This window comes from Silurus aristotelis (genome assembly GCF_946808225.1).
Source record: "Silurus aristotelis genome assembly, chromosome: 22".
Classification (NCBI taxonomy): domain Eukaryota; kingdom Metazoa; phylum Chordata; class Actinopteri; order Siluriformes; family Siluridae; genus Silurus; species Silurus aristotelis.
In genome coordinates, this window is record NC_139595.1 from 2,100,383 (window position 1) to 2,126,306 (window position 25,924).

At 37.8% G+C, this 25,924-nt stretch overlaps 2 protein-coding genes across 6 annotated transcripts in view; both read right to left on the minus strand.

Annotated features, from left to right (window-relative positions):
* Nucleotides 1-10,263, minus strand: part of gnb4a (guanine nucleotide binding protein (G protein), beta polypeptide 4a) — a 10,561-nt gene extending 298 nt beyond the window's left edge. Inside the window, exons 1-10 of one of the 4 annotated variants that reach the window (XM_083525204.1) lie at nucleotides 10,242-10,263; nucleotides 6,937-7,051; nucleotides 5,837-5,875; nucleotides 4,275-4,381; nucleotides 3,435-3,498; nucleotides 3,007-3,169; nucleotides 2,816-2,882; nucleotides 2,523-2,724; nucleotides 2,107-2,323; nucleotides 1-2,024 (exon numbers count right to left, since the gene is read on the minus strand). The exon at nucleotides 1-2,024 is cut by the window's left edge and continues 298 nt beyond it. In XM_083525204.1, coding sequence (XP_083381330.1) covers nucleotides 1,918-2,024; nucleotides 2,107-2,323; nucleotides 2,523-2,724; nucleotides 2,816-2,882; nucleotides 3,007-3,169; nucleotides 3,435-3,498; nucleotides 4,275-4,381; nucleotides 5,837-5,875; nucleotides 6,937-6,993 — 1,023 coding nt within the window. In that variant the 5' untranslated portion in view covers nucleotides 6,994-7,051; nucleotides 10,242-10,263 and the 3' untranslated portion in view covers nucleotides 1-1,917. Of the gene's footprint in view, nucleotides 2,025-2,106; nucleotides 2,324-2,522; nucleotides 2,725-2,815; nucleotides 2,883-3,006; nucleotides 3,170-3,434; nucleotides 3,499-4,274; nucleotides 4,382-5,836; nucleotides 5,876-6,936; nucleotides 7,052-8,457; nucleotides 9,212-10,241 lie in introns of those variants that run through there. The other 3 variants (XM_083525201.1, XM_083525202.1, XM_083525203.1) reach the window with 3 other exon arrangements.
* Nucleotides 10,264-11,460: 1,197 nt separating this feature from the next.
* The window catches only part of pex5lb (peroxisomal biogenesis factor 5-like b), a 41,468-nt gene continuing 27,004 nt past the window's right edge, over nucleotides 11,461-25,924 (minus strand). For both annotated transcript variants that reach the window (XM_083525120.1, XM_083525119.1), the window contains 7 exons: nucleotides 21,028-21,147; nucleotides 18,672-18,815; nucleotides 17,925-17,995; nucleotides 16,702-16,920; nucleotides 15,653-15,818; nucleotides 15,283-15,440; nucleotides 11,461-14,431 (listed from right to left, as the gene is read on the minus strand). In XM_083525120.1, the coding sequence (XP_083381246.1) occupies nucleotides 14,242-14,431; nucleotides 15,283-15,440; nucleotides 15,653-15,818; nucleotides 16,702-16,920; nucleotides 17,925-17,995; nucleotides 18,672-18,815; nucleotides 21,028-21,147 (1,068 nt within the window). In that variant the 3' untranslated portion in view covers nucleotides 11,461-14,241. The remainder of the gene's footprint in view (nucleotides 14,432-15,282; nucleotides 15,441-15,652; nucleotides 15,819-16,701; nucleotides 16,921-17,924; nucleotides 17,996-18,671; nucleotides 18,816-21,027; nucleotides 21,148-25,924) is intronic.

A 25,924-nucleotide genomic window follows, 5' to 3' on the forward strand; every position in this document is an offset into this window, starting at 1 on the left:
CGTGCCTGAGTTAACGGTTTGATTCGAGAAGTAGTTTATAAAACAATCTCTCCAACAAACAAAAAAAATAAAAAGAAATAAGGTGGAAAAAAAAATCATTCAAATGATTCAATACAATAATACACAATACTGTAGGCAAAAAGAATTGAAAGAACAAAAAACAAAAAAAAAAAAGGAGAAATCTTTTTAAAAATTCGAGATCGAATAAAGCCTCCATGGGGGGGGGGGGGGGGATACCAAAAAAAAAAAAAAAAAAAAAAAAAAAAAAAAAAAAAAAAAAGCAGGTCTTCATCTCAAATGAACTTTTGTCAACTTTCAAGTCAACAGTTAAGGCTTGTTCTCTCGACACAAGAAGAAAAAAAAACAAAACAACAAAAACAAAAAGAGTCTGTGCCATTTTATACCAAATCTTACATCGTCTCATTTTTGGGGGTACAACACACAGTGAAGCTTGTGGTCACTGAAACCTTAAAAAGATCCTGCTCTCTCTCTCGTGCAGTTTCTCCCATCCTTCACATGACACGGTTTGATTATAAGTGTATACGTTAACATTTATCATTACGACATGTGCCAATACTTCCCTCTACGCGAGCTAAACACGACGCCGTCCTCTGCACGTTTTTAAAAACATTTGGCGCTCGGCGATGTGATACGGATATCGTAACTAATACAACAGTGATGTTTTATAGAAAACAGCTCCGAATCCCACTGCGATCGCTAAAACTGTCCAGGCTTCAACACTCAGACTCATTGTACACACTTACAGTAGCAGCTTGTAGAATAAATCCCTTAGCGATGTTACCAATACAGATTTTCCTGGCATGTTGTTAAACCTAAATTAACTAAACCTTGTGGATCGTAAAAAATGATCGATTATCCCCTGATCTAACTGCACTACCATTTGGCGAGCAGAGTTGCGGTAACTTGGCAACCCTCGGGGGTGGGTAAAGACAGTTCGTGTAGTATGTATGCGATTTTCACATGGTTTTTCTCAACAAAAGTACCAAAGAAACATTGTGATTATCATGTTGGAATAATGATGACTTATTAATGTATAAAAATCACAACATCACTATGTTATTACTCATATCGCCTACTCATGAGGGTTTTTTTTTTTTTTCCTGCCATATACATACCAATGCTACAAGTGTCTGTAACGTTAAATCCTTCTAAACAATAGTGTCCGGTTGCAATACTGAATGATGGCGCGGCGAGCAAATACTATCCTCGTGTGAGGGGCACAACGGCAGACTAATGCCCTAAATGACCAAATATCACAAAGGCATTAAAGTGATGCTCTCCAAAAGACCCCACATACTCCTTCACCTAAACCAACACTTCATAAGTCTAACACTAGCCCATGAGCTGGACGGGTTGACTACAGCACCTAAAGACCGCACAGCGGGTCAGCTTGTTCATGGAAGTGTCCAAACTGTTGGCAGTGCCTCTGTGTTTGTGTGGCAAAAACTACGTAAAACCATAGAAAAATCTCTAATCGGTAAAAAGAAAAAGCACGATCGAGACGACCAACACACTCACTGTTAAAAATTTTCGCACAACATCCAAACACTAAGTGTGTACGTTTCACATACAAGCACAGAGAATAGCAAATGGTATTTACATGACAGTCTATTCCTTGGGATTTTTCAGATTCGGAGGCCATAGACAGAGAGTGAACGACAGAGAGGAAAAAAACAAGAGAGGGCGAGCACAAGAGAAAGAGAGAGAGATCTGCCTCACTCATCCTCTGGAAATCAAGACTGGAATTTTGCACAGTGGTCAAAAGGGAAAACGTCTAGTAAGAGATCACCGGGGAAAGAAGGGGGTGGGGGGGGGGGTTTCTCTGTGGAAGCAGGCCGCTACAGTGACTGTGATTGGTCAGAGTGGCGCGTCAATCTCCAGTACTGTCCGAGCAGGTCAGTTCCATATCCTGAGGAAGCTGTCCCATGAGCCGGTAGCCACGGCCATGCCGTCGTTGGTCACGCCTAAACAACTCACCCTGTTATCGTGTCCGGCCAAAACGCCTGCGAAGGAAACGCGACCGGTTAGCACTGGATTTTTATAAAAGACTGACCACGTCTCTAGAACACCGAGATGTAAACTCACCTGCGCGTTCTCCCTTCAGCGTGTCCCAGACGTTGCAGTTAAAGTCGTCGTAGCCGGCGAGGAGCAGACGGCCGCTCTTGGAGAAAGCCACAGACGTGATGCCACAGATGATGTTGTCATGAGAGTACATCATGAGCTCCTGATCAGCACGTAGATCGAACAGGCGACACGTGGCGTCGTCCGAACCGGTCGCAAATGCATTCCCATTGGGGAAGAACTGGTGGTGAAACCAGGGGTTTGAGAAAGAGAGACAATCACACGCACACGCACACTTAAGCAATACTATATTTAGTCTTAAATAATCTTAACCAGAAGGTCTGGAGAAGTTTTGGATATATAAATTACACTTGCAGGTCAAACACTAGACCCACATTTTGTCCTTGAGTCGCTCTAAACGTTACAGAAGTTACACTTACGCAAACGGCATTGATGTCAGAGACGTGTCCCGTAAAGGACTGCCTGCACATGCCGTCTCTGATGTCCCAGAGCTTGGAGGTGGCGTCACAGGCTCCTGATACAAAGCTCCTAGAGTCCGGGCCCAGAGACAGACTCATCACGTCTCCGCTGTGGCCTGAGAAGATTGTGGCCTGCTGTCCGGTCTCTATGTCCCACAGAGCACTGAACAAAACAAAATCTGATTTGTATCCTGCCTTTTTAGCTGCAATTTTAAACGAGAGAGAGAGAGATGCTACACGAGTCCTTTACTCACCATGTGGTGTCTCCAGAGCTCGTGACTATCTGGCTATCATCCAAGAAACGGCAGCATGACAAATAACCTTATTGGAGGATAAAATAAGAAATGAAAATACTGAACTTTGTCGATTCATAAAACTTTTTGGAACATTTTAAAAGGATCAGTTTTTCCCCACAGCCATTTCCCGTGGTGAGTCACGTGTTTACCAGTGTGCCCGGGCAGCTCTCTGGTGACCCTGACGTTGCCCTCGCGAGTCTTGAGGCTGTAGATGGAGCAGATGTTGTCCAGGCCTCCGCACGCCACGTAGTTCCCAGATGGAGCGTAGGCACATGTCATGACCCAGGATGATCGGAGAGGGATGGCGTGCATCTGAGAATGAGAGAAAAAAAATAATTATAATTTTAACAATTCAAAAATGGGAGGGACTTATCGACATGATCAAAGAGAAGAAGAAAAAAAAAAAAAAAAAAAAGAAAAAAAAAAAAAACATGCATTGTACACAAAACAAAAGGTGCTTGGAGAAAGGAAACTTTTACTGCTTTTAGAAAGAAAAAATGATCCACAACAGGGTGATTTCCTTCTGACAAATCAGAATCAAGACCTGAACACCAAATCATTTTCCCACTGCACTCACCTTGTTCGTTGTGTAGCTGTCCCATATGATTAGTTTTCCATCTTGAGAAGCGCTCACTAGTAGCCTACATGTCAGGGGGGGGAGGAAAAAAACCCACAGTCAGCATTTGCAGAATATATATTCCAGACTGCACGATTCAAACAAACTATTATAACCAAAAACTGTAGAAACCAATCCTTTAAATCTGAAAGCCCATTCAACATACCATAAGAAAAAAAAAAAAACATTTCCATTTTGCTGTAATAATCGGCTCCACTTATCTGAAAATGTGTTTCCACAAGATTTCATTCATTTTCTGATCATTTTTCAGGAGAAGATTATATGTAGTATAAAAAGTAGTATAAGTATAAGTAGTGTGTACATCAGCCTGATGTACAGCTGAATTCTCATTTGATTACAGCCCTCGTTTTATGTGTAGCTGACATTTAATGGCTCTAAACAATTTTTCCACCCACCGAGACGAGCCTTGTTATGCGCACGGCCCAGCTCGATGAGGGGGGAAAAAAATGCTTTGGGTTTGGGGAGATGTAGGAAGAGAGATAGAGAGGGGATGAGAGATAGAGAGGGGATGAGAGAGAGAGAGAGAGAGAGAGAGAGAGAGAGAGAGAGAGAGAGAGAGAGAGAGAGAGAGAGAGAGAGAGAGAGAGAGAGATGGGGGGGGGGGGTAATCTCAGGCCACCATTGAGTTGTGAGCAGGTTGCTGCATTATTCATCGAGTGTACACTGACTAAGCCACAGGGTTTCCGCTGAGGGAACCCACCCATCCTCCTACTCTCCTCTGAACTTTCTCTTCCTCTATCCAGCACATGCTCCCTCAAGCAAAATCCTTTGCGTACTGACCTGGAATCAGTAGCCCAGTGCATGGCGTAGATTTTGGCTAAATGGCCCCGTAGGGTTCTTCTTGTGCGCATCTGGATCCTCCCCACCGAATCCAGCCCAGCTGTGATCTACCAACAAGGTGAAGAGAAAGAAAATGGGAAAATGTGGAAAGGTATGAATGACAAATCGGTGGGGCTGCGATGATGAAATGACAAAAATCACAAAATGGGCGGCAGCTAACGAAACAACAAAGCATGCAATCTAATACCAGCCAATACCATTAATAAGGAGCTGCTTAATTAATGGCATCTTAATTGATGATTTATTATATCATCAGTTTTAGTTCTACTTATTTATTATTAAAGAAAGTTATTATTAAAGTTATTATATTATCTAATTATTACTGCAATTCATGGAAAGGTGTGATATAAAGAAATAAAATGCTTCAGGAAACAATGTTAAAGAGAAAATGATCAACTCTAAAGCGAGAACAGCAACTCTGTTCTTAATTGTGGTGTTTCGATGCCCAAAGCGAGAGTATTTTCCAACAGCAACACAGACTGTTGTGTCTTCACAGGCTGCCTCGCTCTCACAATCAAACATGGAGGTGGAAGCTTAATTTTGGATTGTTTTGGAGCAGGAAACGTTGGAGACTTATTCCGGGTGAACGGAACCAACATTGCTGCCATTCAATAGTTTGACACCATGAAATTCTGGACTGCGGCTCATTAGAACCGACTTCACCGTACAACAAGACGATGAGCCGAAGCGTCAACCAAGTTCTGTAAGCATTAGAGAGCAAACAGACGTCTGGAGTGATATCTATCATAGAATGACCTGCCCAGTCACCGCACCCAAATCCTACTGAACTACTGCTCTGAGATTAAGTGGCTCACAAGAAAGAAAATCTCCAAATGTGACAGTGCAAAACACCTTTGGCAAGTTTTACAAGAGGCATGGCAAAGTATTTCAGAGAAACAAACTGTCCATATGCAGAGGGCATGTAAAGCTGTTATGCGAAGGAAGGATTTTTCAATGAAAAAGTGGAACATCTGGACATTTGTATATTTATATACCTGACTATTTCCAGCTGTATTTGTTTCTTCCTTAAAATTGTTAGCACAATGCTGAAGGCACACAACTCTATAGAATGCGGTCGCATGAAGTTTCCCTCTGACTTGAAGTAGGAGACCCAAACCCAATCCAGCCTGACACTGCCCCTGTGCACAAAGCCAACTCCATTTAAATATATGCTTTACATGGGTTATAGTGGAAGATCTTGAGTGGCCTGCTATAGATCTCTAATCCCAACCAAACCCCTTTGGGATTAATTGGAACGCTGACTGCCCCCCGAACCTTCTCACCTCACCTACACCAGTACATGACTTTTCCTAATACCCCTGTGGCTGAATAAATCTCACAAGCACACTCCAATATCCAGTGGACCTTCCCAGTAGAGTGAAGGTTGTTATAACAGCAAATGGGGACGATCAAAAAAAGCAGCAATCTAATAGTCAGGTGTCCACCAAAAAAAAAAAAAAAAACCTTGTGAAGAAGAGCTTTGATGAAGCTGATTTGCTTACCTGGGACAAACTGGAGTCGCTGCACGCTTTCCTGGCATCCTGCAACACACAGTGGGAACAATACATGAGACAGATGATAAACACGCACACACAAATCTAACTTCCTTAAGGAATAGTTAAATTGTTAGGACAGATATTCATACAGTACTCACTACGAGGTATAATATTAGGAAAAGAGATAACTACATCCTCTTTCATGTTTTTTTTTTTTTTTTAGATGTTTGGAATAGATATCTATAGGGTTTTTATCTCCTCATCAACAGCTTATCGGAGGTAAACCAAAGAGGTGACCGTCAGGTCAAAACACAGCTATAATAAGAAGGTGTGATGACATGAAAAAAGATGGAGATCCATTTACCATTAGCCTTAAGGTACAACGGAGAGCTCTACCATTCAGAGCCATTTTCCTGGATCACTGGTGCATTTTATTAAAGTAAGGATGCAGTAGATTAAACACTTTTCTGTTCACACTACACGTGGTGTCCCAGATCAGATCATCAGCCCTGCATGTGGTCTGGATCATGAAGATCTTGAGACACACAAGGAATCATTCCCACTTGTACCAAGAGCTCAATTCTGACAGGATCAGCCTGGACACACGTGTGAACGGGATGATTTGTACTTGGCTCAACCTTCTCAAAGGGCACCAGAATTTACGGGCTATCACTATACAACGGGTCTTGAACATGTGCGGCGTGATCATGTATAGGGTCATAAATTTAAGAAGAGCAACAGTGACATTCCTTCATTCTTACAATTGAACAATTGTATCCTTTCATTTGATGTGTATGGAAAGGAAGTAAGAAAGCAGCAGAGATCACTGGTGCTTCTGCTAAGTAGACGAGACAGTTCTTGCTTTGGTAATCTGCCAAGAAAGCTGGTATTAACCCTGAGCACATCAGGTAATCTTAAGAATATGGTGTGTGGAATGAGTGAGGTCTCCTGGTTAAGCAAATTAAGAGTGAAAGAGATCGATAATTCAGGGTGGTCCAGCGGTTACGGCTCTGTGTTACCGATTGAAGGCCATTATGCTGTCGTTTTTAGATAAAGGGTTAGATGTAAATAAGAGGAATAAAAGGAAGCGTAGCAGTCGGACTCACTCGTATCTGATTGCGCAGCTGCTCGGCCTCCTGCCGCAACTGCTCCAGTTCGCTCATGATCCTCCACTGAGGGCTTCACTCCCGCTTCACTTCCCACGTTGATGGACAAGCAGACCTGCAAAGCATCCAATCTGTTCAATCAGCAGCAAAACAGCAAACTGTTTAAAACAAGTTAGTTCAGTTTGTTGCTTTAATATTGCGAAACTCCTGAGCATGTCATTTTCTTTTAATCCTGACAACCTTTGTCTGTCTGATGGTTTAAGTTTTGCGTTATACATTCACCTATTTTGAACATAATCCGAGAACTTCCAGCCGAGATCAAATATACATGGTCTTGCCTGTAGATTGATTTTATTCTTCTTTATATTTACTATTTTGCTTATACTCCCAAGCTTATGGAGCAGTGCAGACCCGAACTACATCATCATTTACATCACACAGAAACTAAACAGTGCAAACTAGAAAATCCTAGAAAGTAAAGAACAAATATATTTGCCCTCAAACCCTGGGCACATAAGAGTACACAAAGAAGCTGTTTGTTTTTTTCCCCTCCAGACAATTCAAACGTGTAATTTGTTCTTAGAGAAACAAGAAGCCTCTCATTCTGCATCAGACGACACCAAGACTCACACTGAGGAAAGCACTCTCTGTCCTCTTCTACATACACAGTGTGTCACAATACTTAACGTGACACTGATTGACAGGTTAAACTGGCAAAAAGCCCCGCCCACCCCAAGAGCACAGCCAGTTTTCCCTCTCTCGGACTTCCGATGGCTGTGGCATCATCAAGATTTGGTCCAGAACAGTTTCTTGAATGGCACGAGGCTTCACTTCATTCAAACCCAAAAATAATAACCATAAAGCAGCAACAGCTTGAATACAAAAACATTCCAGACCATAAAAAGTCCAAAACAAACAGAAAGTCATTCATCTTGTCGCTGACTGATCCTTAAAATCAGCATTTATCTAAGTATTCATAGTGAGATGAAAATTGTGGGGTCGTCTTTCTGCAGAGATGGCGTTCAGCAGGCTTCAACAAACAATACGATGACATGATGAAGTTTCTGAGCAATAAACAATACACGCAAGTCGAGCTGTGGCGTCTGGTGCACTTTAGCCCAAGTTTCTAAGAACCACAGAGCTGCAGTGCAAAAACAGGAAGGAAGGAAGGAAGGAAGGAAGGAAGGAAGGAAGGAAGGAAGGAAGGAAGGAAGGAAGGAAGGAAGGAACACTGCTCCTTCCTCAGCAAATTGTATTTCACCGGAGGGAAGAAGAAATACAAGAAGATCAAATTCACTCAATCATGATTGTTTTTTTTTTTTTTTTTAGAGAAATCAGACACACTGATGACACCTGCACAGACTCCAAAAATGAGAAGTCAGAATTCAGATTTCAGCCATCATACAACAGACCTGAATCAGAGGAGATCCACAAATTGACCAACAGTTAATAATAATAGAAGAACAATGACAGAAAGGACATTTTGTATATGTATGTATGTATGTATGTATATGCTCCCACCTAGCAAAACTAGCCACCTATCCAAGACATAACGACATAGCTACATTTTCAAACCACATGTTGCTTTTCATAAACTCAACCATAAAAATGTTCCCACTTTCAAGAAATTAAGACATAAAGACCCATAAATGACAATAAATCCCCTAAATGTCCTAAATGAATCGCTTCCACTCTGACTAGATACTTTGATACGCTAACAGGAGCTTAGCCGCTAAGGGTTTACCGTCTGAAGCGTTTACCTCCTGTTGATAGCGCTTAAGATCCGGCGGACCTTCCGTCAGTTCCTGCTCATGCTTTTGTAGACGGTATTAAAAATGTTATTCGGTCATTTTTTTTTAAAAAATCTCCGTCTGCGGGTCGTTTTGTACGTCCAGAAGAACCAGAAGGCCTCAGGCGCCAAATTTTGACGCGAATCTGGACCAATTCATACCGGGATCACCACCACACCCATACTGATATTGGAGCATGGCAACAATCCAGTGAAGGGGGAACAAACCAAACGGAACGCTAAAGTTTTGAAAGAAATGCACTAAAATAGTAAAATCGACCACAATAGGAAATAAAATTCGTAAGTATGTGGATATCAGCGCGTTTTTCGTTAAATGATCGCGTTTCCCGAAGCAACTATGCACCATGAATAAGATGTTAACCCCCCTTCTGTGAGAAAGGTATTGTCCGCTAGCTTCCTCAATTATCAAAACTGAACTCGAGTAACGGGTGGATGTTCGACTCCCGAACTTTTGGAGTCGACTCCGAGTCGGAACACAAATTACATGTGCAGGAGTTCGAATGAGTTGATTCCGTGAACCGATTCCACAATTTAAGGGTCATTTAAAAGCAAGAAAAAGTCATATTTATACACCACTATGATTTCCAGTGCAAACAAAAATAATAATTATTATAATTATAATAATAATAGCAATTATGATAATAATAATAATAATAATAATAATAATAATAATAAATACTAATAATTAAATTTTTTTATTTAAGTTCTTCAGGTGGATAACCCTAAAATGCTTCAGCAGGGTTATCCACCTGGAATAATAAGAAATCAATTATCATATCACTACTTGTAATAATACAGCAAGCAACACATGTCACTAAAAAGCTTTGTAATTGACTATCAAAAATCAAAAACCTGGGCTGGGAAAATTCTATTATTTTCTCGACCTGCTCCCAAACTCTGGATTCAGGCATCAGTCTAAATTTGACATAAAAATGAATAGCATTATTTATTACATTCCTAATATGATAAACTATCACTGTAAAAGTTGCATAGTATAAAATAAAAAGGCTTTATATGTACTTTATGTCAAATCTTTCTACAATGTTTGTATAGTTTAATCCAATTAAAGTCTGTACACTTGCTTTAGGAGGTGCCCGTGTGTAAAAGGGTTATAGGTGGATCTGTAAGCTATGGTTAAGTTATGGTTATAAACGTATTTTCAAAGCCACATCCTTTTGGGTAGGAGCTCAACTACCACTACACCTCTAAAAAAAAACCCACTTCCTGCTGGGATTTATTTACACCTCACTATAATCATACACCCAATAAAGGGCAAAAAAAAAAACAATTTTCAGAAATGTGTCACCAGTGTCCCATTGTGTATGTTTTACAGAAAAGGAAATCTCACGTTTTTTAATTAGAGCATGTTCCATGTTAACACACCCAGTTGGACAGACTTTAATAAGACTATTTTTGACCCTCTGCACCCCATAAATCCAAATCATACTAAACATCCATGTCTATGAATTGTAGGAAAGTGGTTTATTAGTCTTACCGAATACTCGTGTGTGCTGGTCCTTAGCAGAGTGTGTCCTTCTCAGCGTAGTGTGCGTTTCCTGTATGGATCAGAGTGCTGGCACGGTGGAGGACTAACGGGTCCACAGCAGGTTTACTCCAGACTGGAGGTGGAGGGGTGTGAGCTCCTGGAGAGCCTTAAAGAGACCTGCAGTAATAAGACCTGAGGTCGAACTGTGTCGAAATATGGTTTATGATTGAACCTCAATCATACCAGTCAGATGTGAAAATTAAATAAACACAATACTTGTGTATGATTTATTGTATAGAATCAAATCCAGACTTTTATTTACAAGCCATAAATAAACATCACATTTAGTCATGCCTCATTATAAGTTTGATGACTAATTTCCTATTAAGGCGTGATCATGTGGACTACACACTCGCACACACACACACACACACTCGCAGACACACACACACACACACACACACACACACACACACCCTTCATATCTATAAATAGGCCAAAATATTTTATTTTTTAAATATTCAAAATTTTCTTTGTCCATAAAACCAAATAATTTTTCCAGAATGTTCTAAACCAAATTCAAGAGAATTCTTGCGAAATAAAAATAAAAAAATTGTAAGGTTTATACTGAAGTTTTCTGTAAAGAGACTGGTCTCAGTACCCTGACAAGCTGTTGGTAGCTGCTATAGTGTAAGTGAGAACAGGAACTATCATGTTTAATCGACTTAAATTAAATATGACTATACTGTAAATTAACAAATATACTTTAATTAAGCCCAGAAAACTTATACATTCATTCAAAATTGCTGTGGTATAAGAAGGAAAAAAAAAAAAAACGGTAACAAGTTCTGTGGTAGCAATTACGTCTAATAAAAATAATTAATTAATTAATTAAATAAATACTCTACAGTTTCATTGATTTATATGTAATGTCTATAATATAGTTCATTTATTAATATTAATAATAATAATATTTTCAGTTTGCTCATTCTTTTTTTATATCAGAAACGCTGTCTCATAATGTAACTACTGTAAAATCTTATAAACACATGGGCAAAAACAAATAAAGAAAATAATTATAATAATAATAACAATAAGAATAATATAAAAAACACACGTATATATATATATATATATATATATATATATATATATATATATATATATATATATATATATATATATATATATATACATACACACACACACACACACACATAGTGAATCCTTCTAAAATAATATTTTAATATCAGTTATAAATACATGATCATATTTCACCTCTTTAAATTCCACGACTTATTTACAAAAAAGTCCCAGAGGATATATGACGTATTCTAACATGCTGAAAGTTTTTATATTTTGCAAAATTGTAAATTTACTTTTACAATTTCAAATCTACTGTAATAATCAGGGTGTTTTCCTAATAAATATTTTACGCAGAGCAAAAACCTGAAAACATCTTGTCTTTTATGCTTTTTGAGTCACATGCATGTTCCTTTTGTTTCTATGCAACAAACTAGGCAAAAGAAAAAACACAAGAATTAGGCAGACTTGAAAAAGTTCTGTGGACAGACGAGTCCAAGCGTGACATTTTTGCCTCTAACAGATGAACTTGTGTAAGAAGGAGAGCAGTAGAGAAGATGTAAGAAGGTAAAAGGAAAACTGAAAAAACATGGCTTCCGTTCTGTACTTCAACACCGTACAATTGTGAAATCTGAACTGTGAAGTGACATCAATCATGGAATGACCTGCCCAGTCAGCACACCTAAATCTTATTGAACTGCTCTGAGATGAAGTGGATCACAAGAAAGGAATCTCAAATAGTGACGAACATCATAAGTGTTTCAGATAAATGTTTGAAGAGACCAACTGTCCCAATTTTTGAGAATGTGTAAAGCTGTTCTTCATGCTAATGAAGGATTTTTCAGTCAAAAATTAAGTGGAATATCTGGACATTTATAGTCGTTTAGTCATAGTATATCCTCATACCATTACATCACCAAGTTTGCCTAGAAACCAAAAGGAACACGCATGTGTCTCTAAAAAGGTGAAGGAGTTTCCACAGTTTTAACAGGTTCTGAAGGTGTTACAATATGAGCTGTGGATCAGGATGTCATGAATGCAGTGGTGCTATGATACAGAACATTCGATTACTCAAGTAACAGCAGATTCGATTAAAACATTCGATTAAAAACAGCAAATTAGAGATTTGGATACATTACAGCCGATTGTACATTCATCATCACTATTCATTTTATCTGTATTCCAAAAAGAATTATATTAAGAATACAATCAATATTACAATCCGGTTTATTAATTTTTTTCCAATAAGGCTTTCATACAAAGCAATTATAAAGAGATTTATTAGCAATTATAATAATAAAAAAAAATTAGAAAAGAAATATGGCTTGTTGCATAGTTGTGTCTGAAAGGAAAATCTATTCTAAACCTTAGAGGCAAAAGTCATGCGAATTTCACATGTGAATTTTTACGTCAGAAAATTTTAATACACATTTTTTAAATAATATATATTTTTGAATATATGTAAGAAATATATTTCACTGTGATTTCATTTAATTTCAATTAAAATTATTCTTTCTTTTAATTTATTTAAGGCATGGTTGAATTTATCTACATTTTTGTGATTTTTTTGCATAATCAATTATTTTCAAATTTAATTTCCTAGATGTAAGATGTACTTTGTTTCTTTCTTATTGAATCTTTTGTTCCTCAAGATTCAGAATACTAATTATATAATACTCGTGAGATTTTTAATCAGGGGAAGCATGAAACCGTTCAACTCCTTGATAACTTTTGTTTCTTTAATTATAGGATCTTATAATAAATATGACCCCAAAATAGTCTGTAAATAACCTCTGATATTCTAAAGAACCTGTTTTTTGTCACTTGCATGTACTTGGGAATGGGTTTAGTATCTGCTTGGCCTTTTGTGTTATTGCACTTTCATACATTTTCCCACTTTCAACATGATGCTGTAAGGTTTTTTTTTGTCATGACCTTTCATAGGAGGCGTTTGAAGTCGGCCTCCCGTGGAGCCCCCGAGCTCTGCGCAGTCAAAGAGGAGCGCTGGAACACAGATGGCTCATGGCAACACATCCTGCTGGCACACCTGGGCACATGACACGCCTCAGAGGGACCGCTGTGTCCCGAGGAGAGACGCACTTAATGTCACTCATCACCCTGGTGTCATTGTAGTGACTCGCTTTAGCAACAGTGACATCGTGCGGCGGAAAATGGAACTGCAGCTCAGCTAAGCATGCTTTCTTGACTGTCTAGACTTGCTACTAAAATAGCTAATAGGTAGTGGAAGATTATTTGAGCATGCCTTACAAAGTGTTATCTCAAAACATTTAATGCGAAATTTTGCATCCCCATTTAGGTTTATCTTTCCTAAAACAGGACTCATGGTATGTTAACATGTTATAACACTTATCCTGAATAGTTATGTAACTATAACAATGGCTGTATTTTTATGACCGCCGATTGAGATGGACACTTTTAATGTAGCCGAGGAAAAATCTCCTGGACTTTCCTAAAATAATTCATGGTGTATGATTCGGATGGGATCAGAGGTTAATAAAGGTAATGTGCGAACCATAAATGTGTTTTTGTCATGCTATAATTTGGTTCGTATTCAAGGGTACAAGCAGCATTTACATTGAACAATGCAATAGGAAAGACTACATTCTGAATTAGTCTTCCCTTAAATGTGCTTGTGTTTGATGTCCCTCTCACACACACACACACTCACACACACACACACACACTTATCATATCTCAAAACAGCCATATATATAAAATCCACACTCTCCTGTGTGCAAACTGCAAATCATTAGCAGACACACCAGCAGAAATACAAATAAATAAATCACCCTAAAAGTGCTTGGAGTGTGTCGCATGGCCTTCTCTAATATGTTTTTTTTGTTTTTAGCAAAAACCCCAGCATTGCTGCACTCATCAGTTTAGCAGCATATTTTGAGGTTCAGGGTCACAAGTCTATATTGAAAGCCCGCATGAGGAGGTCGAGATCACCGACGCTGGCGGCGTGGAAAAGCTCTGGGAGGTCCATGAGTGACAGAGCGATGCGCAGAGCCCCCCAGATGCTGCTAGACATCACTTGGTGGCTCCTGCTTTTCCTCTGCTGGTTCAGAGCAGTCAGGAAATTACTCACTGCTTCCCTGCATGAGAGAGGAGCAACGTGAAACAGTGACATTAGATTTATGTTTAGATGACAAATACAACCATGGGAGCTCGTTTAGGTAAAATATCATACGCGGTACAAAGACCAGATGGTCTTTTTTTACAGAACACATCCCTGTTAGAGGGTTTAAAGAAGCACATTGTAGCTTTCACTGCCCCCTGCTGGGTATGAGGTGAACTGTTTTTAACCCACAAAAAAAATCTCTTGTGTTGCAGGGGATAAAGTTGCCGTAAGGCTTCCAGATATGAACACTGTGGGTGGCTGATCATGTACAATACATGAGAATGGAGCTGTTGCTTTAACCAATCACACTGCAAGCTGGAGTCACCGAGGCCCTCTAGAAGGCGTCCAGTCATTTCTGCATTTTTATGTCCTTTGATTAAATGCAAACCGCATCTGAGGGAAACTGCACAAGATCAAATATATTTATGTGCATTTAATAGCTGTTTTTTTTCTATTCCACAATGACTGACAGAGGAGAAGAAACCGATTTGGTCGCAAATATACTTACAAGGACATTTACAAGATGGACTTTTTCGTGAACTGGACATCATTAGAGAAAAGTCAGCCAAAACAGTTTAACACAGTTGTTATGCTTTTCTATGAAACATTTATAAGAATAAATGATCCTTTCCTGTAGAACTGCACAGAAAACACAATTTGCCTTGATTTTAAATCCCCAGGAAAACTGTAATGCACAGAAAAATTTACAGAAAAGTGGAGGAATTTTATGAAATTAATACTGATGCTTCTGCTAGAGATGATGTATGTATATATATATATATATAAATAACTGGGTGCATGGTGTTACTCTCTGGTCTGTGTTACCTATGTGCTCCCAAGTTAATGCAGCTGATGCCGAGGTTGTATCTGGAGCGGATAAAGCCGGGCTGCAGCTCCAGAGCTCGGGTGTAGGCTTCAACTGCCTCCTCACTGCGGTCACCGTTAGCCAGAGTTGCTCCCAGTCGGTTCCACAGCAGATAGTCCTGAGAGACACAGCGCTCTAATGTTAATGAAATTGTCCTTTTTCCTTCTAGAAGGCTTTCTTTGTCATGTATTACTTTTTTATCGAAGTTCAGGATTATACGTAAAAGGTTTATGATCAATCTTGAGATTTCTCCATGACCATCTAATCTTAAAACACTGATGAGCTATGAATGATCCTTAAAAGCTCTCTTGGACTAGACTCTTGGCTCACCTCAGGCCGTACAGACAGCGCTGCATTAAAGGCGTCCACAGCCTTATTAAACTCAGAGCTGAGGTTAAACAGCACGCCGAGTCCCGTCTGCAGATCAGGGTCCACACAGCCTGGGTTCTGCCGCACGGCTTCCTGATAAAGCTCCAACACCTCTACCAGCTGAGAGCTTCACATACACACACACACATATATATACTGTATATATGCATATGCAAATTATAATCCATGGTGGGATTTGCATGCGATCCATAGTGTAAATAATCCCTTTTGTGATTTACAGTTATTTTCTGTGCTGCTTCTCTACTAGAAATGAAGTTATTGATGTTATTGGTAAAACTTCGAAAGAAATTTCATGACAGCACTTCAAAAGTTTTACTTACACATCTGCTTAATTGGACTTTTGTCAGTCAGTTGGTACTACTATCGAAAGATTACATTTCTAAATATGACGATCAGCTCATAATTTATGAATAAATGTTTTCAGGTAAGCTCATGCTAAAAAGATTGGTAACAAATTATAACTTCCTTCTTTCAATTTGAAGACTTCCATTTGTGAATGCACCCAATTATAACCTTCAAAACAAAACTACTCAGAGGTGCCCTCATCTCATTTCGGTAAGTAGACCTGCCTTCTGTGGTCTGCAATCTTCAGGTGTAACCACATGACCTATTACACAAACTATCCTTATGATCTCATTCACTGTATACTTTGACAGTAATGGTTTTGGTTGTGCTAAGGTAAACTCTAAATCATGCAATCTCATGTTAGCACATAGATATTTAATTATGCGAACTGTAAAAGCACTTTCTTCTATTCTTCTATATTCAAAGGTCATCAATTGTCTTATAAACACTTATTACTCGTTTTATTTCTCAGGTCAGTATGGAATTGTGCACTACTGTTAACTTGGTGCTAATACAGAAAGAGAGAACATAAAAACCAGGTTCTAAAGTTAGGCTACTAAGGACATAGTAACAAGCACAGCTAAAATCTTTACTTCTTCCCAAAGTTTTATCGCTGTACTGCTTATCATGAAACTGGAGCATACCATCCAAGAGTGTGGATGGGGGAAATGCTGGTGCCCCTACGTTGGGGCAGTGGTGAGCCGTCCAAAGCACTGCGCTCCTGTAGGAGGTGTGTGTAGGTTGGGTTGTGTGTGATCCAGCGGTGAAGTGCCTCACACGCCTCCTGCTGCCGTCCCGCATTGGTCAAACTTACTGCTAGAGCCATGAGAGCACTCAGATTATTCGGGTGCAGCTCCAGACACCTGTGAACATCAACCATCAATTACAATTAGAATACTGTATTGATTGCACAGGGAATTTGTTAAAATGAAAGAGAAAAAGAGAACGAGGGGTGTCAAAAATCAATCAATCAATCAATCAATCAATTAATCAATCAATCAATCAGTCTGTCTGTCTGTCTGTCTGTCTGTCTGTCTGCCTGCCTGCCTGCCTATCTATCTATCTATCTATCTATCTATCTATCTATCTATCTATCTATCTATCTATCTATCTATCTATCTATCTATCTATCTATCTATAGGTCTGTCTGTCTGTCTGTCTGTCTATCTGTCTGTCTATCTATCTATCTATCTATCTATCTATCTATCTATCTATCTATCTATCTATCTATCTATCTATCTATCTATCTATCTATCTATCTATCTATCTATCTATATGTCTGTCTGTCTGTCTGTCTGTCTGTCTGTCTGTCTATCTATCTATCATTCTATCTATATGTAGGTCTGTCTGTCTGTCTGTCTGTCTGTCTGTCTGTCTGTCTGTCTGTCTATCTATCTATCTATCTATCTATCTATCTATATGTAGGTCTGTCTGTCTGTCTGTCTGTCTGTCTGTCTGTCTGTCTGTCTATCTATCTATCTATCTATCTATCTATCTATCTATCTATCTATCTATCTATCTATCTATCTATCTATCTATGTGAGAAGTTTAGCAGTTTTTTTTTTTATCCGCAGATACAGAATCTGTATTTTATTAAAGTGTGCAGTGTGAACTAAAAGTGAACCTTCTGCAAAGCCTGTGTTGCTTTTATTGCTCATGTATCACAGTTTAGCGAGGATTTACGTGAGATAAAAGGAAGCACATTGGCATGCCATGTCGTGCTGTTTGTCAAATTTCCTAAAAGCACATAATCTTCCCTGGACGAAATTAAAATGGTGAATGTGTGTCAGGAACACCCCGTCTCTCTGGAGAGATGAGCTGAGAGCCAAGGGCTTACAGGTCGGGCGTTTTTCCACTCTTCACTCACCTCTGCAAGCAGACGATAGCGGCTTGCTCATTCTCGTTCTCCGCCTGTGTGGTTCCCAGCACTTGCCAAGCCTTCAGAGAAAACAGATAAATAGACAAATAGATAAACAGACAGATAAATGTATAAATAGATAGCAATTAATACATTTGATCAAAACGCAGCATTGGATGTACAGGTTTATGCAAAAAGTTTCCACATCCGAAAATATATATATAAATGAACACAATGATGGAACAACTACAAACAAAACAAACTTCTGCAGTTTTTACTGCACATTAATTAGAGCTCAAATAGCGCTTAGAGGAATCCTTGAGAGTAAATGCGTCGATTAAATATGGAATATTAGACTATTATTACCTTTAAATGGTTTTATTTCATCGTGTGCATCTGAGACCAATATAGTATAATATATATAATATAAATCAGAACTTGTGGCTTGGTCATGTTCATTAGAGCGTCAGACAAGTGAGCCATTCTACGAGTCATGTTGAGGAAAATTTCTCAAGGGGAATAAAAAATGAGTCAATTTTTTTTTTTTTACCCGAATGAAAAAGTGCATTATAAAACATAGAAACGGGTATGTAATTCTTATGAAATGGGGTTGCGAGAAAGGTTATGAGTTAAATATTAAATTAAACTTCATATTCGAGGATTTGCATTCACATCAGGAAGCTATTGCAGTAAGAGCCGAATGATGAGTAGATTTTCTGTCCATCTGCTGTGAAATAACAGACCCAGTGAGAGTACCTCAGAGTCCTGAGGATCCTGTAGAATGGCTGCCTCCAGCAGCTGGACAGCACTGTTCAGGTCTCCCTCTCTGGATTTCTGCAGTCCCTCCTCGAACGCATTGGGCCAGTCTTTGTACGGGTTGTTCATGTGAAAGTAGTAACCCTGAAATCAACAAAAAGGAATTAGGTGACTTTTAATTGAATCATGAGATTTGTTTTTTTCTTGAACTTCCTGTGCACAAAACCAGCTCCATGAAGATATGGTTTGGATTGGTTTGAGTGAAAGATCTTGAGTTGCCTCCTTTAGAGCTCTAACTTTAACCCTACTGAACACCTTTGGGATCCTCTGAGATCACCACAGGCCTCCTTACCTTACCCGCATCCGTACCTGACTTTACTTAAACCCTCTGCATAAAATATGGGCAATAAATATGGAATGGCATGCGTAAGAAATCACAAACAAATCCTCCTGAATGTGCTGTTACTATAGAAACAATCATATATTACTTAGACTGCATTAATATAAACTTGCCATTTTCTCTTGTAGCCAGAAACAGAAGAGAGAGCATTGTGGTATAGCATTTGCACATATACATGTTCTGATCGCAGGTTTTAAATAATGATGTTAATATTTGGTATTTAGGATTAGCCTTGTGATTATCAGGAAGGGCTGAGGGCATCATAGCTTGTGACATCTGTCACTTTAGCCTCAGCCTCCTGGAAATAAACCCACTGTGCCAAAATCAATTCAATTCTTTCTGTACGATACGTTCACCAGACAACAAGACTTGACAGACGCACACTGTATCATGTTGTAAATATTAATCCTGGAACACTGATTTGTATTAATGAATCTACATCAGAAGTAAAAAATAGTTATTGCTATTCCAGGCTCATATATGAAGAGCTGGTTTGTTTCAACTCTTTTCATAGAGGCAGAGTGCTGATAATTGGATCACGCTGGGGTCTTTAATATTTCAGGGAAACTGGAATCGTGCTCAGGGAGAGCATGTGGTGAAGAGAAGGGCAAATTGTAAATTTGGCTTATTCTTTTTCATTGATCGTTTCTATGATTTTCATAATTTTTTTTTTATTTATTAATTATAAATGTATTTCATCTCTGCTGATTTGATCCGGGGTAAATATTTTTTTTCTTTGCATGCTTGACAAAATGAAAACGTATAAAGATGATTAAGAGACGTCTGCTCTCTGAGAAACTCAATACAATTAAATGTAAAGAAAAACTCTACCCTCTGTGTTCAAACTATTTAGACTTTCTGAATTGTTTTATACAAAAAGGCATTTCAGCTCTGTTCCAGTTCAAAAAAGTGAAAAGATGCTTTATGAAATGGAATGACTACATGATGTGTTCTGAATTTAGATGCATTTTTTTTTGGGGGGCTTATATTAGATTTTTTTGGGTTTTTTTGACATTTTATAGCATTTCATTTGTTAAATTATATGTAATTCTGCAACTTCATCAAACTGACTTGTATTTCAAGGATTCTATGTTTTTCAAATTTTAATTTCTAATATGATCAGGTGTGGAAAATTATAACTCCATTTCCATCAGAATTGTGTAGTGTTCACCCACTTAAATCTAAATTTGGGACATTTGAAATGGATATTTGTCCATTTCTCCACCTGAACATTCTAAAATTTAATTTTAAACCTTGTGCACAAATCCAAACTATAGAATAAAATAATATTTGTATATAAAAAATTAGATTGACAGTGGCATGTTTCTTGTTCTATACATCCAAAACAATATTACATTCTTTAATCTAATATTGATTAAAAAGCATTATAGGTCTTCTGGAAGTCTATTTTAACCCCCCTCCAAAAAAAAAAAAAAGACTGATTGCCCTCATTAAGGAAATAAGAGAAACATTTGGGGATCTTGGAGAAATTATTCTGTCTGATCAAAACACATACATCCTCATGACAAAATATAAAATCCTAACCGCAGTCGAACAGCTGTCTTAGTTTAAGCTTGTGATTGTTTTGTGTTCAACATTTTTTGGCATCTGCTCTCTCTCTTTCACACACACACACACACACACACACACACACACACACACACACACACAACGATGAGAGAGAATTTTAGATGAGAGGAAGCATCAGCTGACATCTTCAGTCTATAAGCTTTGAAGTGATAATGGAGCTTTTGGTTTCAGCACCAAAATCACTGGGCACATGTGCACCTCAGAGGCTTTTTTGTTAAAACTATATAATGGTGGCTCTCAAAGCTTCCCAGTATGAAATACATTTTTATAAACATCATGTTATATGACAAGAACTATCCTGCTGGCTCACAGCTCCCTCTGATGGAAATAGGATGTATGCTACAGCTGCTGATTGGCTGATCATACCGTCTCTTTAGGAGAAAGGTTGGCCGGAATCTGGCCTTTACCCTCCGAGTCCTCCAGCCAGTTTCTTCGAGCGAGTTCCTCCAACTCGGCCTGCATTTTATCCCAGAACTCAGTGTCTGACTGAAGAGTCAAAAAAAGGAAAGCAGCATCAAAATAGACTTTTCTGAACTAAAAAGTCTAGTTCACTTAATTCATTTTGTTCCCGTTTATTTATCATTTCTCAGAAATATAAATGTGATTATATATAAAAATTGTATTCTGTTTTTTTCCAAATAGTTTGTTTTTTTATTTATCATTGCTTTAAAATGATTTTATGTATTTCGATTAAATAAAATGTATAATTTGGTGTATTTCATAACAAATTCGATACATAGTATCCTGTATCGTAAAAAAAAAAAATTTTTTATACATAATGCAAAAATTAAACATTGGATACTAAAAATACATCCAGTGTTTTGCAAGAAAGTATAAACCAAAGTATTTCAGCTGAATGTTCGGAGAAATTAACTATACGGATACGAAAGTGTGTAAAATTGTTATTCATGCCAAAGAAGGATTTTTTAATGTAAATAAAGTGGACCACTTGTACATTTACGTATTTCTTTGGTCAAAGTAAATCAAAAGTAAATTACATTATCTTGTTTGTTGCATGTTATTTTAGTAAAATTATTTATTTATTTTCTATATATTTTCTATATAAAATCTAGTTTTCTATACATCAGCCTGTTCTTCACTAAAATGCATCACTATTCATTTTTAACCAGAAAAATCTCATAAATAAAGATTTCTTAGTAATTCCACAAAAAAGCAATTAACTACTAATGTCTAACTGAAACTACAACTTACATATTCAATTGATTTGTCTATATACATTAAATAAAATAATAAAAAAAAGATTTCTTTTTCCTGACCACTCTGTAACTTAACAAATCTGCACATTTTGTCCATATTGTATTCTGTAATTTATTGTACTGAAATGTTCAGTTTAATGCCACACGAATATAATTCCCGGAGTGTAAGGCCATCACTTGTAATAGTAGTGTGCTTGTGTTAATGTTGTCTTTTTCAATTAAGAAAAAAACAGGTGTCATGTACGCAGCATAACATATGTGAACATTAGTCATTAGTAATGTGTTTAGGCTGCAAAGTCAAAAGGTCAGGCATCATTTCCTGTTACACTGCAGACAAGATCCAATTTCACATTTATGGCTGAATTGCAAAACTGATACTCAGATTTCATACTGTGTGTGTGTGTGTGTGTGTGTGTGTGTGTGTGTGTGTGTGTGTGTGTGTGTGTGTGTGTGTGTGTGTGTGTGTGTGTGTGTGTGTTTGTTTATAATGGCTCAGTCCAGATTCATTATAGTTCATAACCTGAACTATTTACAGTCATTTACTGTCTATAAATAGTCTGTAAATGCTGAGAGGGAGGATTATCATTACCATTGACCCTGCATGCTAAGTCTTGCCATGACTTTTATATAAAAAAAGGAATCATGGACAGAAGAAGAGCAATAATATAAGAGAAAAAGCGTATCAAGGTGTGATAGAGAAATGAGCACCAAACCTTGAAAATAAACTCTGGTTACTTCACAGCTTTAAAAAGGTTTAAAGTCATGAGACTTGAAAAGCACTAAAACAGATTTTACTACTGAGGTGTTTCCTTCCATCACAAAACAAATAACGAAAAATGTCCATCCTCATTTTCATTAAGGATGACAATCATTTTCAAGCAATCCTTAGGTCTCCGCATAACCATCTATAGGGCTTTGGCTTAAATGAAACATCAGCGTCACACTTCTGCATCATACTGAGTGGAAAAGGATAAGTGTATAATGACTGGAAATAAGAGACGGAGAAAGCAGAGAAGACAGATAACATTAACACATAGGCTGTCACCTATTACAGTATCTGGCTGAAAAGATGGTGATGGTTTTTCTTCATTTTCAGATTATTCATTTTTCTCCAACACTCAATGCCTGGGAGTTTTTACCCAGTGTGTGTGGCTCCTTTTTTTCCCCTCTGAATACCCTATTATCTATATTTGTTTGCAATCCTCTACTTTAACCTAAGAACAAACTGAGCTTCTGCTCAATTAAGTAAAAGTAATGTTCAGTCTTCAGGCACATCTGCCATCACTTTATCAGTGCAGGGACTAAACCTACCCTGTTAAAGCCCTTAAACATCTGTAATCTTTGACAGGTCATTTTAGTCCAGTAGGTTTATTTCACAGCTTGACAATATAACAATTATTCCTATAAATAACACACTGGCAAACTCACTTTTTCAACTTGTATAACCAGCAGCTGAGTTACTAACGTCTGCTCAAAAATCTAACAGCAAAGTGTTTAAATAGGCAACGATGATGATTTACTGGCGTATCTGACCAGCAGTTTACCCAAATGGCTTTCAAATAGTCATTTGACCCAGTAAATTATTTCTGCAGACCCTGTTCTCAGATGAGTTGATGACCCCTGGAATAACCAGTGTAAAAATATGCATGCTATATCAGCTAGTTCACAGTTTAGACACTTTTCTGGTATGTCAGAAAATAAAATGTTAATTAAGCATGGGCTAAAGCAGAATAAAACCCAAAACATATCTTTGCTAATCAAGTACTGTACAGGGCCACGATTTAATCTCCATGCTAACTTCCTGTTTTCTTTTAAAAGAGAAAGTAAGCATGAGTGGGGGCAGATTCAAAGCAAATATAAACACAGTAGCTTATCTAGCTAAATATGTAAGACCAAGATTATATGGAGCCTAGGCACATTTGTGAGCATGGGCATGGCCAAGATTTCTTCTATCAGCTGCAATAAATTGTGTTTATTTGAGGAATACTTTCACATTTAAATGAGTATTTAGTTAGGCGATAATTAAATGCAGTATGCAAACGAGAGCATAACCCTAGAGACATGTACAAAAAAGGAAAACACTGGGAAACCCTCCTCACAACACATTTTTGTGCTTTGAAAAGATGAATTAATCCAAAGTCATCTTTAAAGTTATGCCTTTGAACTTTATCTGTGATGAAAAATTTAGATTTAACCCAATTAACACATGAAAACAACAAGTTTGTCACAAAAGGAAGGAGAGTGTTGTGTATTTTCTGAGAGGTTCGCTGTTTTCTTCACACACCATTAGCGTTTTGAAGAAATGAAACGCCGGACTTTATCCCGGCTAAATCAGCGACTCCGTCTTCCGCACTACAGGATACGGATGATTGGTCGTCTGCCTTTGCTCCATTTTTGATGAAAAGCCCTCACACAGCGACGATGGAACAATCGTCCCCCATCAGAATCATCCGTCTGTACTCGAGTGCACTCAGGATGCCATCATGGATGTTTAACCTTCACTACCTCTAATGTTCACTACACAGCACAGACTTTCCAATAAATCCTAATGCTCTCAGTGAAGATCAATAAACTCTGCACCATGTTCGGGAATCATCCTCATGATGCCAGACGCATGCATGTGAGTGTGTGTGTGTGTGTGTGTGTGTGTGTGTGTGTGTGTGTGTGTGTGTGTGTGTGTGTGTGTGTGTGTGTATATACATATACATATGAAAATGAAAATGAAAATAAGATATGAGGTAAATGTAGCAGCCACTAACTTATTTTGCATCTAGATTCGTGAAACTCGTGAGATTGGTGCAATTTATATTTTCTTATTTGCCTGTCTGTTTGAGACAAAGAAAATTCTGACTTAATCACCTTTTTTTTTTTTTTTTACATGAACTGGCAAAAACAATGTTGTGCAAATGTAATACCTGCCATTCATCATGCAATTTTTAAAAACTTTTTGGTTCCCAAACAGCTCGAGACAGAAATGAGAAAATAATAGAAAATTATATACACGTGAGAAATAATAATGAGTATCAATAATGAGTATCAATAATAATAATAATAATAATAATAATTTCCTCTCAGGTTTACTAAAGTAAAAGGATTTGGCAGGCAGCATAGCCAGGACTTCAATCCAAATCCATATATGTAATAATATATTATATTCTTATATATTATATTAAAGTATTATATTTTAAGCACATTGTTATATCAAATCCAACATAATCTAAATACCCGAATGATGCAGATGAAAAAAGAATAGCCACAAGGTAGGAAAGCTGAGTAGGTGGAACAGTGTACAGGATATCATCTGTACCTTTGTGCTTCTGTTAAATATAGCTACGAAGTCAAGTCCAACATCTCGACTAGGCTACATATAGCTCTGGATCGGTTAAAGACAGCTGTAATACAAAACTCCATAGCTGACATAATGCTGACGAGAAAGAAGAGCTGACGTCGACACAAATTAGCATCCTGCAACTAAAAATACAGCGGTTATCCAGGTGTCACTTCCTGGATGAGACTGACCTTACAAACTTAAAGCGCATGTCTGGAAGTAATGTGTATATAGTTGCGGTTCAGTGTATCAGTATACAATGAGGGGCCAGTTTATCAGAGTCACATATTAAATAGCTGATTCTGTAGTGAATCATTACAGACTGAAGGTTTGGCCATCCTTCTATCAAGGTAAAAGAACCACTAGATATTATTTAAAGAATGTAGAGTGGATCATTTTCAGAACCTGGAAACCAAGAGCTGAACATATGTATACAATGAAGAGGAAAATTTGTAGTTTTATTATTTAATCTTGTATCCAGCATATTACCAAGGTAGAGTGTTAACACTGTATTAAACCTATATGCCTGAGAACTGAGAAGAAAATATCCTTTGTCATCTGCAATAGAAAGTCAAAAAATACCCATAATGCACTTATAGGAAATGGGAAATTATTAAATGGTCTTATTTAATACGAGTGTGTAACGTTTCCATTCGTTATCAAGTTTGTTTGGGAAATGTGGCTGGACGCCATGAAGAAAGTATCGTTTTGAAGCTGA